We start from the raw sequence: 12,554 nt of genomic DNA, 5'->3' as shown, positions 1-12,554 counted from the left end.
TCATATACGGCCTACATGTGAACAAGGACACATGGTTATCTTTAACGAATGCTGTAAACACTTCTCTGCTACAATCTGGCACTCTGTACAGTAACATTACTGTGCTTTTCGCATGAAATAAGGATCATTATTATAAACACAGGACACTTTTTCGATTGAATAAAAACGTGTTCTATTCCCTTCTCTCGGGTTTCGTTCATCTGGTTCGATAGCATGCAATATTGTTAGCATATCGCTTATCCTACACGTGTTGCGTCACTCTATCCAATGGAGAATGAGCATTGAATATGGTTTACAATATTACATGGCCGTCAAGACAACGTGACGTCACACATCGGAGCTGACGAGAATATTCAAGGAGAAAGTTTTCTCCTGCGCATGCGCAGAAGCATTTCTTTGTTCACCAGGAAAGAGAAAGACACGTTGAACACCTGAAAGGCAACCAAAACTTCATTAGATATTCTTCACGCATATTTACAAGAGAAAAACATACCAACGGACATTGAAAAACTGGAAAAGTGACACATCAGAGACATAAAACTAGCGAGCGATTGTGACGGTTTGTAAACAAACATGGCCGCCAGGTTTGCTTCATTAAAAATGGGAGATTTAGAGAGAATTTTGAAAGAAAAAGACGTGCTGAACACCTGAAAGGTGACCAAAACTTCATTAGATATTCTTTATGCGTATGTACAAGAGAAAAACATACCAATGGACATCGAAAAACTGAAAAAGAGAGTAATAGCTGAAATATTGTCAAAGTTCTACTTGGAGGTGAGGAAAAGCAGACAGAGACCTGTTTTTAACTTTTTGTAAAATCTGTAATTGTTCTATCGAATGTGTATGTATAATAATAATAATAATAATAATAATAATAATAATAATATTGGCTGGCTTTTCTTCGTGGTATATCAGATATATTCCATTCAGCTACTCGTCTTCGACTCGTTCAGTATCATGCTAGCTGAACGAGTCGTGGTATATATATCTGATAGATCACAAAAAAAAAGCCACATTATTTAAAGTGCTGATGACACGTTTTTGACATCTTTGGTGACGTTTTATAACATAAAAAGTAATTCCCGATGATCCATATATTAATTCACAAAGGCGCCTATTTTACAAGTTATGATAAAAAACGCGGCTATTTGGGCAAATTTGACGGGGCTGCAGCACCCAGGAGACGAAAGAGGAGGAGGGGCTATATGACGTCAGCGAAAGAACCTTCCTCCTAACTTACCAGTTTGTTGTTGATGCGAGAGGTGTTCAGTTTATCATTATTAGTATTATTATTATACATTATTATAATATATATAGTTATTATGCCTTCGCGTTGTGTTGCCGGCTTTTGCTCCAAAACCCACAAGGATGGGGTAAGTTTATTCAGGTTTCCCAGAGATCCCGAGCTGCATGCGAAGTGGGTGAAGCAAGTCAGGCACACTCGTGACAAGTGGGAGCCCTCACCAACATCCGTCCTGTGCTCTGAACACTTCGATTTGGATTGTTTTGACACCCTTCCCAGCTTAAAGGAATCTCTTGGGTGTTCAGTTCAGCACAAACGTGTGCTGCTACCATCAGCAGTGCCTACAGTATTCCGGAAGGGGTCTACTAGTAGCTATGCCGGATCCAGCAGTCGCCTGGGACAAGGCGACTCCTCCAAAGACAGTCCTCCTGTCAGAACATGTGTTGAGAAACGACATAAGATAAAGGTACGTAGAGCTATAGAGTGCTCCGACATGATGCTAAAAATAGTAACCATGCGGTCTGTGCGGCCATCTTGGAAGTGACTCGCTCCAGAGCGCTCATAGAGTACACATCATAGAGTACACATTTATGATAATCATAAATGTAATCATAAAGTCGGCGTGATATCAGTCATGTATTTGCTTGTGAAAGCTTGCACTGTCTTCGATGGTGTTGGATGGTTTGTTTACGTCTTCTTAGTACTAATACAGAAAAAACTGATCTATGGGTATGGGCATCATATCGCCTCGTCTTCCTCCTCACTTGCTGGTTTGTTGATGTGACAGATTTGTAGTAGCAGTTGTAGGATTTTGCCTTTGCATTGTGGTCTCTTATTGCCAAGTTGAAAGAATTTGTTTCTCAAAGCAAACACTGAGGGAAAGCTAACTTAGCCAGACAAGTAGGCTACAGATTGTCATTTGCTTACGTTGATGTAGGTTATCAAATATTTTGCTTCATTCATGGATAAAACTAAGAAGCCATAAACTAGAAGACGTGCCTGCCAATATTATCCTAAATGTATCACGGATCAGGCATAGTCGTAAGCTTATTATGTTAGCCGTTTGCATGCTCCATTAGGAACTATGTATTCAGTGTAGCATACGGCTTATGATATAAGCAGTGTTTACACATGCAAGACAACAATACACAATATTAAAATATTGATTCCGTAACATTTTGAACAAATACGGGTTGACCTACCAATCCTTGTTATCCAACCTTGTGGTGTTCAATGCTGGGCTGTCTGCCTGTCCGCTGTCCATCTCGGGGTCGGAGTCGCTCTCAGATTGCACAGTAACAGGTTCAAACCTGTACAGTTGGATGCACCCGTGTTCGTCATCACTTGATTCTTCCGATCTATCCCACTCACAACACAATTCTAGACTCCCAGAAGAGGAAGAGCTAGCACTAGAGAGTTCACCGGCGTTTTCATGCGCCATTTCCATTGAATAGACAGCCAGTGAACCACAGCGTGTTCTTCCGCTGACGTCACAGCATGGCCGCGAGCCACGGACCCAGTTTTCTTGTGCTGTGCAATTAAGTTGGATATTCGCGTAACAACAGCTTCTTTTCACGTAATTATAACAGAAATCTAACATGTTTGCCATGTCGTATAGTTTATTTAAGAAATTGCATAGAGTCATGTTCGTGTCATCAGCACTTTAAATCGAGCTTTGGTGACATTCTGAGTCAGGTATAAATAAAAACCTCAATGTGTAATTGACAATAAGTTCATATTTAAATTGTCTGTAAACTACACCACCTGTGAGTGGAGTGGGATGGGGTCCAATTTTTTTTGTGTCATAGCATTTTTTCTTCCCTAAGTAATATTTGTGACATTTTGAATGACTCTCAACTGCTATCCAAATTGCTCGAATTAAATCTACGTATTAAGATTACACCCATACCGACGAGTCACTTGAGTAAGTTTAATTTTAATTTAATTTAGATCATTGTTAAAAATGTACAGTCACAACTTTAACCACAATTTTAAAGAAACAAGGAACATCACTGTTAATATGATATAAAATGTTGACTCAGCATTTTAACACTAACTGATAATCACTGGGTTCTCCATTTTGGAAAATTCAGAAATAAAAAGGCTCTGATAAAATCCCTGATGGTACACGTTTACGTAACGCACTTAATATTTGGATCATTTAAAATAAAATCGTGATTCACTCAGAGGAGATGAAACGGATGGAGAAAGTTTGTCACGTTAAGGAAGAACACAGAAAACCACAGAACGTTCCAAAAACACACTTTATTCACATGGCAGTTTAAAAAAAGGTCATATCAAAAAACGTGTAGAAAATGTTTGTTGTATATAAAAAAAAGTGTTTGTACTTTGCGCTAATACAAAAAAAAAAAAAGGCAGCAAATAACAAAAATGTTACCGCTAAATGTTTCTGATTGGCCGTGATCGTCTTGGTCTCAAAAGCACATAACATCACAAACAAAAGGCACAGTTATATAAAAAAACAAAAAAAACAAACAAGAATTTCAGTGTTTATAAAACTAGCAATACCGTTGACACGCTGGATTATAAAAAAAAAATAAAATAAAAAACAGTGTTATGAAATTAAGTGTAAAAAAAATATGTCTCATCAGATCAAAAGCTCTTTTTTGTCACTGAGGCCTTTGATATGAAAGCATGCTTGGTAAACGTTTTGTTTTTAGCTTGGTAGTAAATCAAAAACACTTATTTTTGTTCAATTGAAATCTTGCTTTGTAGCTTTGTTGATATCGAGGCTTGATATCCCGGAGTTTTGTTTTTTGTTTTTTTTTCTGAAATGGTAACACTAGTGAAATGTTGAGTGTCTTTACAAGGACACACATTATTTCTGAACTTGGCAATGTGTACTATGAGGCACTTGTACTCTGATCAGTGGACTGGTTCGGAATGAGTCTTATGTAGCGCACTTTTAAACATCATTCTGTGTCATTTCTGAGGCAGCACTGCTGGGCTACAGGGTGTAAATCATGGTAATGCTCGAAGGAAAACACGCTCCTTACAGTTAACGCACACTAGAGATTAGCAGGATACACGAATACTGGGGTCCAACACTGACAAATGCGCCCGTCATATTTAATTATTCTTAATACAAAATAATAAATTATTACAAATTGTTATTTATATTAAAATCCATACAATTAGAGCCCTCATAGACAGTTCATTTCCCCATGTATAATACAAAATATATAATACAATATTATTAAAAAATAAAGGATCGCAAACAATATAGAAAAAGTAGAAAAACAAAACGAGTTTCGTTTTCTTTGGTTGGCTGACATCCAACACGGAAAAGCACAACTTAATAGATTGCTGTGCAGTCAAATGAATGGCTCTACGCCTCTCCCAAATCACGTACCACAATGACTCAACCCCGCCTTAGGAGTGGCCATGGAGTGTTTTCTCTTTCCATTATTGCAGAATGATTGTCTTCTGTGTCTTGACCTCGCTCCCCGACGCTCCTCGACGCTCCCCGTGTCTCCTACATGACCAGCGTGCGGGAGCAGAAGTTGTTGAGGTATTTGTGTGTCGGCTCAGAGGGAAGAAGCTGGTCCTCGGTCTTCCCGCAAAGCACCTGTTCCCATGTGCCCACGTGCTGAGGAGGAGGAGGAGTAAGAGGACAGCAGAGCAGTAAGAGGAAAGAGGGAAAGAACAACAAAGATAAAGAACATGATGAGCGTCATTTTATGATTTTATGGCGTAATACAACACCTGGATTTGCAGCATAAAGTAAACACATTTACAGCCCATTCTAAATACCTTTATACTAAACGAAACACAATTCTTGCTTACTATTAAAACAGGAAACATTGAAATAGAAGAATAATAGATGGAGATAATTAGGATCAGGGTTTTTTTTTTATCTTATACCATTAAATAATTTCCAGAACTTTTACTACAGTAGATTCTGTGTTTTCTTTCTAATCACTGAATATATATATCCCCCCCCCCAAAAAAAAAATTTCTATGCTTCTCCACATCTGGACTCATTTTGTGCCTTTACAGACCTGCACAAGAATCATTTATGCTTTGCTTAATAAACAGCAGCCCAACAGATAGAAGGACGTATGGAGAGGTTGTGTTACCTGTGCCGGGCTACCCAGAGTTCTGCGAGGGATCTGAGCGGCTTTATTTCCGTTCTCGCTCTTCTCTGATCCGGGCAGCATCAGCGCTGAGCTCGTCAACAGATCCTGTCAAGAGCCGGAACAGCACAGAGGTCAAATATTACACCGTTAATAAACCACAGAGGGTCAGAGTCAGGGTCAGGCTCAGGCAGAAGTTCCTTTCTGTATTTAACCTACAGTAAAGATGTTCAAACAGAGGATAGAGATGAAAAGTAGGACTGGATGATGGTGATATCATCTCATAATATTCAAAGACATTTTCATAATATTTAGCTTTGCCTGAATTTTCTAACAGATTCAAGAGGCAAAGATTTTTTTTATTTATTTTAGTGTCAAACTGTGAGCAATAACAGTCACTCCGTGTTACAGAAACAATCATGATATGCACATCTTTTCAGAAAAGTGTACTGTGAAATTTATTGCAATATCAATACAAGGTCATATCGCCTATTTGTAAGTGAAAGATCACTCACTGGCATGTTGTGGGTGGGGCCACTTGCAGGAAAAAGCTGGGCGTGAAGATTCTGTCCCTCCCACTGCAGACATGTTGGTTCAACCTACAAACACAATTCAAGCTCACTCACTGTCTTTTGCATGTACATACTGTAATAGTGGAAAAGAATTACAGACTACATGACATAAGACGTAATAAAAGATATATAGGTACATATACCAAAAAAAAAAAAAAGGCTCACCTCTTGTTTAATCTTTTTGAGCGATGGCTGGTCATGATGTGCTCCTCCGACACTAACTTCACATTCCTGAGGCTCCTGTTTAATTCCCCCAACTACTGCATCTACAGGAGGGCTGTGAGCCTAAACACAACACACACGTTCGTTACCATTAAGACACTATAACACATGCACACAACAACTGCTTCCATATAGATGTTAAACCATCAGTCTCATATTAAACACACACACACGCAACTAATACACAAACTCTTACCCTCTTCAGTGGTCCGTATTTGGTGTCCTGCAGGGTCAGTGCTGTTTTGAATGGAGTAGGAGTGCGAGGAGAACACTCCATGATGGAGCGCCTTAGAGTCGGAGTCCTGAACCTGCAAAAGAGGCGATTTGGGAATGACCTAACAGCTTTTTCGTAACAAATAGCATTAACGAAATTGTAGTTTTTAATAGTTATGAGTGCGGAATGCTTTATCAGTGTTCTGTCATTGTATACTTCAATAAGGTGCATCCTTTACCCTTTTCATTTTACTGATTAGATAATCCTGTTGTTCTGTGTGAAAGAGTTTATTTAAGGTCTAATGCAGTAAAAACAGAAGCTTACATATCGTTCTCCTTCTGGTGGTGCAGAGCAAGTTCGGGCTGCAGTGGCTTCTGGGAGCACACGGCTGAGGAGGGTGAGACCGGTAGACTCTGACTGTCCGAGTCTGGACTCACGGAAGCGTTTAAGAACTACAAAAAAAAAAGAAAAAAGAAAAAAAAAAAGTTGGAGATCATGCACAACTGTCAGACAAACATACTTCATCACACACCTGCGCACGAGTGTGTAAAGGAACAAACAGCCACAGAATACACTTCAGAAAACGCAGCTGTGTTTTAGAAAGGTGCATGCAAGTTATGAAAGAAGATCTGAAAAATGGAGGTTTTCTAATTTCCCCATCTCTGATAGAAATGCAAAACCTATTATATTATCTAATCTGTGCTCAGAATGGAACATTAGCATCATGAATGCAAAAGGAAAAAGAATTAAATGTTCTTTAATTTGCACGTTGTGGATTCTCTAAAAGGTGTCTTTCTCAATTTCATTTTCATATTTAAGCATCTGAAAGAGTGACAGAATGATTAAAGGTTCGGACGTTTCTTGAGGATGGTCACTTTTGCATTCACGCTGATTTAAAAGTATTTGTTCAGTGAAAGCCAGTTCGGTCCTGTTCACTGAATTTACGACTGCTGAATTAAGATGTCTTAAACATGTAATAAGCGTGCATGCAATGCCAGAGGTATAATCTCTAGTACCATGCTCCTATTTATATGTCAGACATACTGTACTACGTGATCGTTAGAGATGAGATAATGAAAAAAATCATGAAGGAACAAGGCCAAGAAACGATTGATGACATGATTACTCCTCTAAATGTGACTACGTCTTGATTTGTGGAGCAGACTTGATCAGAATAATCAGTGTGATTCACAACCAGGCAAAACTACTAGACTGATTTTAGCACTACTGATGACTCGGGTCTCTCAGTGGTACCTGAGAGGGAGAAAAGGGCAGGTTGCTCGTGTCTGAACGTTTAGGCGTGGAGCAAGACAAGAATAATAAGAAGCTGCTGTCCTCGCCGTTCAAGCTTGCAGCCTTATGCGTTTTTGTCAAACTCCTATTAGAAATCTTGTCGGCCCATGCTGGGATGTTCTGAGAAGATCAGGATTGTGCAGAGAGGACAAGATTTAGTTTGCCTTCCCATTGATATTCTACAATGTTATATTTTCCTCATGTCCATTATGAATGTAAATGCATACTGTACTTTTGAATAAGTGCAAACTATCTAATTGACACTAAGCTTGTCCAGGAAGTGAGACATTTTTGCAAACCAGTATGTCACATCCATAATACCCAAAAAAAAAAAATTGTCTTATACATGTTTATGGTAAATTTTCTTACAGAGTCAATGGCATCAATGAACTCTGGTAAAGCTGCCAAGACTCCACTGCTGCCTGCACTGCTGCCGCCGTTTGTACCGCTGCTACTGTTTGGGCTGTTTGTGTTGCCGTGAGCGCTCTCCTCTGGAAGGCAGCCTTGCTCTAAGGGTGGGGCTGGGACGGAGACAGCCACGCCTACTGAGGTGTCAGTCAAAGAGCCCCGACCCCATGTGTAACTGGCCATAGAGATCTGTGAGAAAGCAAAAAGAGAGAAAGAGAGAGAGTAAATGATGGAGGAAGAGAAGAGAGAGAAAGGGAACTTGACTTGTTGAATGATGTGTTTGGGAGAGGTGGAGGTTTCTGTGTTGCACAAGGGGTTGAACAGAGTTTGTGGTGTGATAAGGGTACATTGCATCACTTAGTCAAGCAGTTAGAATGTGAAATAGACCCCCAGATGCTTCCTCCAATTATTCACACACACACACACGCGCACACACCCACACTCACGGGTAGTGCTTGTTGTCCTTTCAGCTCGTTCTCTGTCGACATCAGAAGCATCTCAATCTCCTTCACTCTTTTCTCTTTCTCGGGATCTTCTTCATTATAGTGTTTCTGAAGCACGCAAACACAAAGAGACGAGACGAGTTAGGATTAAATATCTGCTGCTCATCTATCCGCACAATTTTACCCAGGGTCGCTGCAGTAAAATAAAAAAAATAATTAAAAATAAAAAAAAAGAAATTATAATTATTATATAGAGTTCACGTTTCTCAGTTACCTGTATAGCTGCAGTGCCGTGTTGAGGGATGTTGAAAATATTTAGCTGCAGAGCCAATGGAAACGGCACCTGAACAACCGATGACGAAACAGATAATGAGTTCATCATGATGATGATGACAGCCTCATACTGTCTCATTGAGTCACTATAATGCTCGAAGTGTATTGCATGGACAGAATTTTCAGTCGAATGCACTGAATGTGCCTAGAGCAGGTTCGTTTAAATATTATAATCAAATAAGCACTTTCGCAAATTTATTTTTTTTAAATATCACGATTTCACATATTCCTGTGGGTGTTTTGATAAATCGTGGCATAATAACGTACAGCAATATAACCTCAGTACGGTGTTTTTTTGTCACGTGCATGATGATGAGTGGAATGTAGAAACAGCTAATACTTACGCGCTGTGGGTCGGGGATGTAGTACGGGTACTGGTTAGTGATGGGGCTGGCTGGCATGGAGCTGCTGGTTGGGGTGTGGCTGTAGCTGAGCAGGTGTGAAGGTTTCGTGTATCCGCTGGTTATCGGCGATGAGCTGACTTTAGGTGTGTGCTGCAGAGCCTTCTTGTTCCACTTTACGGCGCATTGTAGAGTTCCAGTGGTTCTTTATGGCGTTATCGGTTCTGGGGACGAGAGGATGACTGACTATGAGACATAGATATATTGTACACACTGAGCAAGTGAAGGTAAAGTAATAAGTTAAGAATATCATATCATCCAGCTTGAGTGGTTTATCATTCGAACCTGCCAGGCAGCAGTTTAGCAATCTCGGCCCAGCGGTTGCCGAGTTTCTCGTGGGCCTGGTAGATGATACGATCTTCCTCCTCCGTCCAGGACGTCTTCTTTACCTCTGGGTTTAAGTGATTATGCCAGCGTTCGCGACACTGTTTGCCAATACGCCCCTTTAAGTGCTTTGCTATCACTGACCAGCGTTTTGGACCATATTTCTGCACCAGCTCAATCACCTATGATGGACAGAGAGAGAGAGAGAGAGAGAGAGAGAGAGAGAGTTGTATGAGTAGAGGAAGGCAAGATGGAGCTAGCTGGGGGAGCAACACATGTGCACACACACACACACACACACACACACACACACACACACACACACAGAAGGGGAACTTGAATTGCGTAACAGTCTTAAAGCAACACATAGATAGTGCTATTTAACTAAATATCTGTAATATCCACCTGCCAATGATTGTCGGCAGGCCATAAAGTCAGAGACACAGACTTAGACACCTGCTCCATACAGTTAATCATTAGTTCCACTCAGCAGTTTTGTTTCTGCTGAAATGTTCACACAGCATGGCGTATCTCTAAGCTGCGTTTAGGTCCTGATTTGGTTTTGCACAGTGTTCAGGCAATGTACATACCCTCTGGTCTTCTTCTTTAGTCCAGGGTCCTTTAATGAGCTCTGGGTTGAGGACTTTCTGCCAGCGGTGCTGACACTGGACATCTGTGCGGTTCTGTAACAAGCAAGGATGGTTCAGAGATTGTGAAAGTGTAATCACGCATGCGGTAAGTTTTAATTATGGCGCATCTGTAAATAAGACTGACAGGATGTCACTGGTGTGAATAAGCAAAGGTCGCTGTCACATTATGAACACTGCTGTGTTTGTGCTGTGTAATTTGCTAACAGGATGTAAGTGTTTTGTGTGGTTGGTGTTTTGGAGCATGAATTACTGAAGGTGTTAGACTGCTGAGATGGCCAGGTGCGTGGATTCCCCTACGAGTGCTTCAGAAATGAAACGTCCCCACTTTCTCATTCTCATTTACAGTGATTTATACAATGCAGAAGATCGGTTTCTAAAACAAAACAAGCTGCCACCGTGCAAGTGTGTGTGTGTGTGTGTGTGTGTGTGTGTGTGTGTGTGTGTGTGTGTGTGTGTGTGTGAGCAGGTGCACAGTGGATTCTGAAACAAAGCAACTTCCCCACCCTCCCTGGCACTGGCCCAGGCTGAGCAAATTTAAAAGGGATGCCCAACTATGCAAATTGTGCCATGAACCAGCGCATCTATACTACCTGAAGCTTCTAGCCATTGACATGCAAATACTTATATCTAACACACCTCATCTAGTTTGACCCCCCTAAGTCCCAGAATGCACACACACACACACACACACAAAAACATACAGGCAAAAAGTTGGCGATGACTTTCCAATCTTCTGATCCGTGATGTTCCACCAGTCTTTTCAACTTCTCGTCCTGTTGAGAACAAGCCAAACATTACTCATTATTCGAGAAAAACTGATAAAAAAGGTAGATTAAGTTTTTCTAGACTGCTCACTAGGACCATATGTACTCTAAATGCATACAAAAAGCATCAATTAATATATATTTACATTAACACACACATATATATATATATATATATATATATATATATATATATATATATATATATATATATTCATAGTTCAAATTTGCAAAATGCATCACATGTTGTTGTGAGGACTAAAAAAAAACACATAACTTGAAAGCATAGTTTAACACTTTAACAGTGCTTCTGTGTACCTCTTCGCGCGTCCATCGTGTTTTGCCGAGGTGTCGTTTTCCTGTTTTGGTTAATGGAGCATCATAGTCATGATCGTAAATCTCCACATCATCATCGTCCTCATCGCTGCTGTAAACACTACAGGAAAAGAGAAAGTGGGGATGAAAGATGGAGAGAGAGAGAGAGAGAGAGAGAAGAAAGGAAGAGGGAGGGGATGATCAGGTACATGGTAAAGTAAAAAAGGAGCATGTGGAAAGTGGAAGGTGAAAGAGAAAGGAGGAGTAAAGTTTGGATGAGGTAGAAAAGAGAGAGAGAGAGAGAGAGAGAGAGAGAGAGAGAGAGAGAGAGAAGTATAATAAGTGAGAGAAGAACCTGAGTCAATTATGATCAAAAAAGAGACTGAAGATGACGTATAGCGAATTACAAACAGCCCCCTAGTCATACTGTCATGAATAATAGAAAAATTGAGCGATAACACAGTCAAAACAAAAGTAAAGCGGATGAACCTGTAGTGCCAGCACACTGAGAGAAACCTGTTCTGATGTTTTTGGTTTCCACAGATACACACGAACATGAACGTGAAGTGGCCCTGTTTCCCCACTGCTGCATGTTCAGACCTGCTCGTGTCCTGTCACAGCCACACGCTCAACTAACTCACCTGGCCGGCTCTCGGCCAATCAGAAGAAAGCATGGCATGTGTGGAACTTGGAAGCCCGTGCTTTTGTATCACCTGGCTTTTGTATCACACTTTATATACGATGTGTGTATATCTAGCCAAGCTTTGTGCTTATCGTTACTGCTTCGTGATAAAAAACAAGGAAGAGGTCAGTTTGAATTGACCGGGTTCACCTCATGAAAGGGAAAAAAAAAAGATCTTGTGGTTACAGATTCATTGCTATATGAACAGTTTTAGCTTATTTTCTCATCAAGAGAGATTGGAATGAGTGTAAAACTCTTGTGAAACTTTGAATGTATATTGTAGTGTTGATTATGTGACTTTATATATTACTCATAACTGTGCTAAATTTAAATACCTATTATGCACTATATATATATATACAGTAGATAGATAGATATGTGTGTATATTAAATATATGATAAATAATTCTACACCCATGATTTTGTTTAGAAACTTAAAATAAATGCACGCTGCTTTTTATTTTTAGAGGTTTGTTTTCTTCCCTTTTTTTTTTACCATGCAATCAAGCAGTGAGTGAAAACAAGAGCGCTCGTGCCGCACTGACAGGGCACTCATTATATATGATATAACTCTCTGTACGTTACTCACGTGA

The 12,554-nt window shown here is 40.1% G+C and overlaps 1 protein-coding gene across 1 annotated transcript in view; it reads right to left on the bottom strand.

Annotated features, from left to right (window-relative positions):
- Window positions 1–3,493: 3,493 nt before the first annotated feature.
- myb (v-myb avian myeloblastosis viral oncogene homolog) overlaps window positions 3,494–12,554 on the bottom strand; it is a 10,495-nt gene continuing 1,434 nt past the window's right edge. Inside the window, 15 exon segments of the mRNA XM_060938537.1 lie at window positions 3,494–4,853; window positions 5,344–5,448; window positions 5,856–5,939; window positions 6,078–6,197; window positions 6,331–6,442; window positions 6,673–6,800; window positions 8,011–8,238; window positions 8,496–8,600; window positions 8,767–8,835; window positions 9,170–9,326; window positions 9,328–9,390; window positions 9,512–9,732; window positions 10,141–10,233; window positions 10,902–10,973; window positions 11,283–11,400. Coding sequence (XP_060794520.1) covers window positions 4,740–4,853; window positions 5,344–5,448; window positions 5,856–5,939; window positions 6,078–6,197; window positions 6,331–6,442; window positions 6,673–6,800; window positions 8,011–8,238; window positions 8,496–8,600; window positions 8,767–8,835; window positions 9,170–9,326; window positions 9,328–9,390; window positions 9,512–9,732; window positions 10,141–10,233; window positions 10,902–10,973; window positions 11,283–11,400 — 1,789 coding nt within the window. The 3' untranslated portion in view covers window positions 3,494–4,739.

Source organism: Neoarius graeffei, chromosome 13 (genome assembly GCF_027579695.1).
Source record: "Neoarius graeffei isolate fNeoGra1 chromosome 13, fNeoGra1.pri, whole genome shotgun sequence".
Classification (NCBI taxonomy): Eukaryota; Metazoa; Chordata; class Actinopteri; order Siluriformes; family Ariidae; genus Neoarius; species Neoarius graeffei.
The sequence above is the reverse complement of the archived record's forward strand: the minus strand, read 5'-3'. Positions and strand labels throughout refer to the sequence as shown.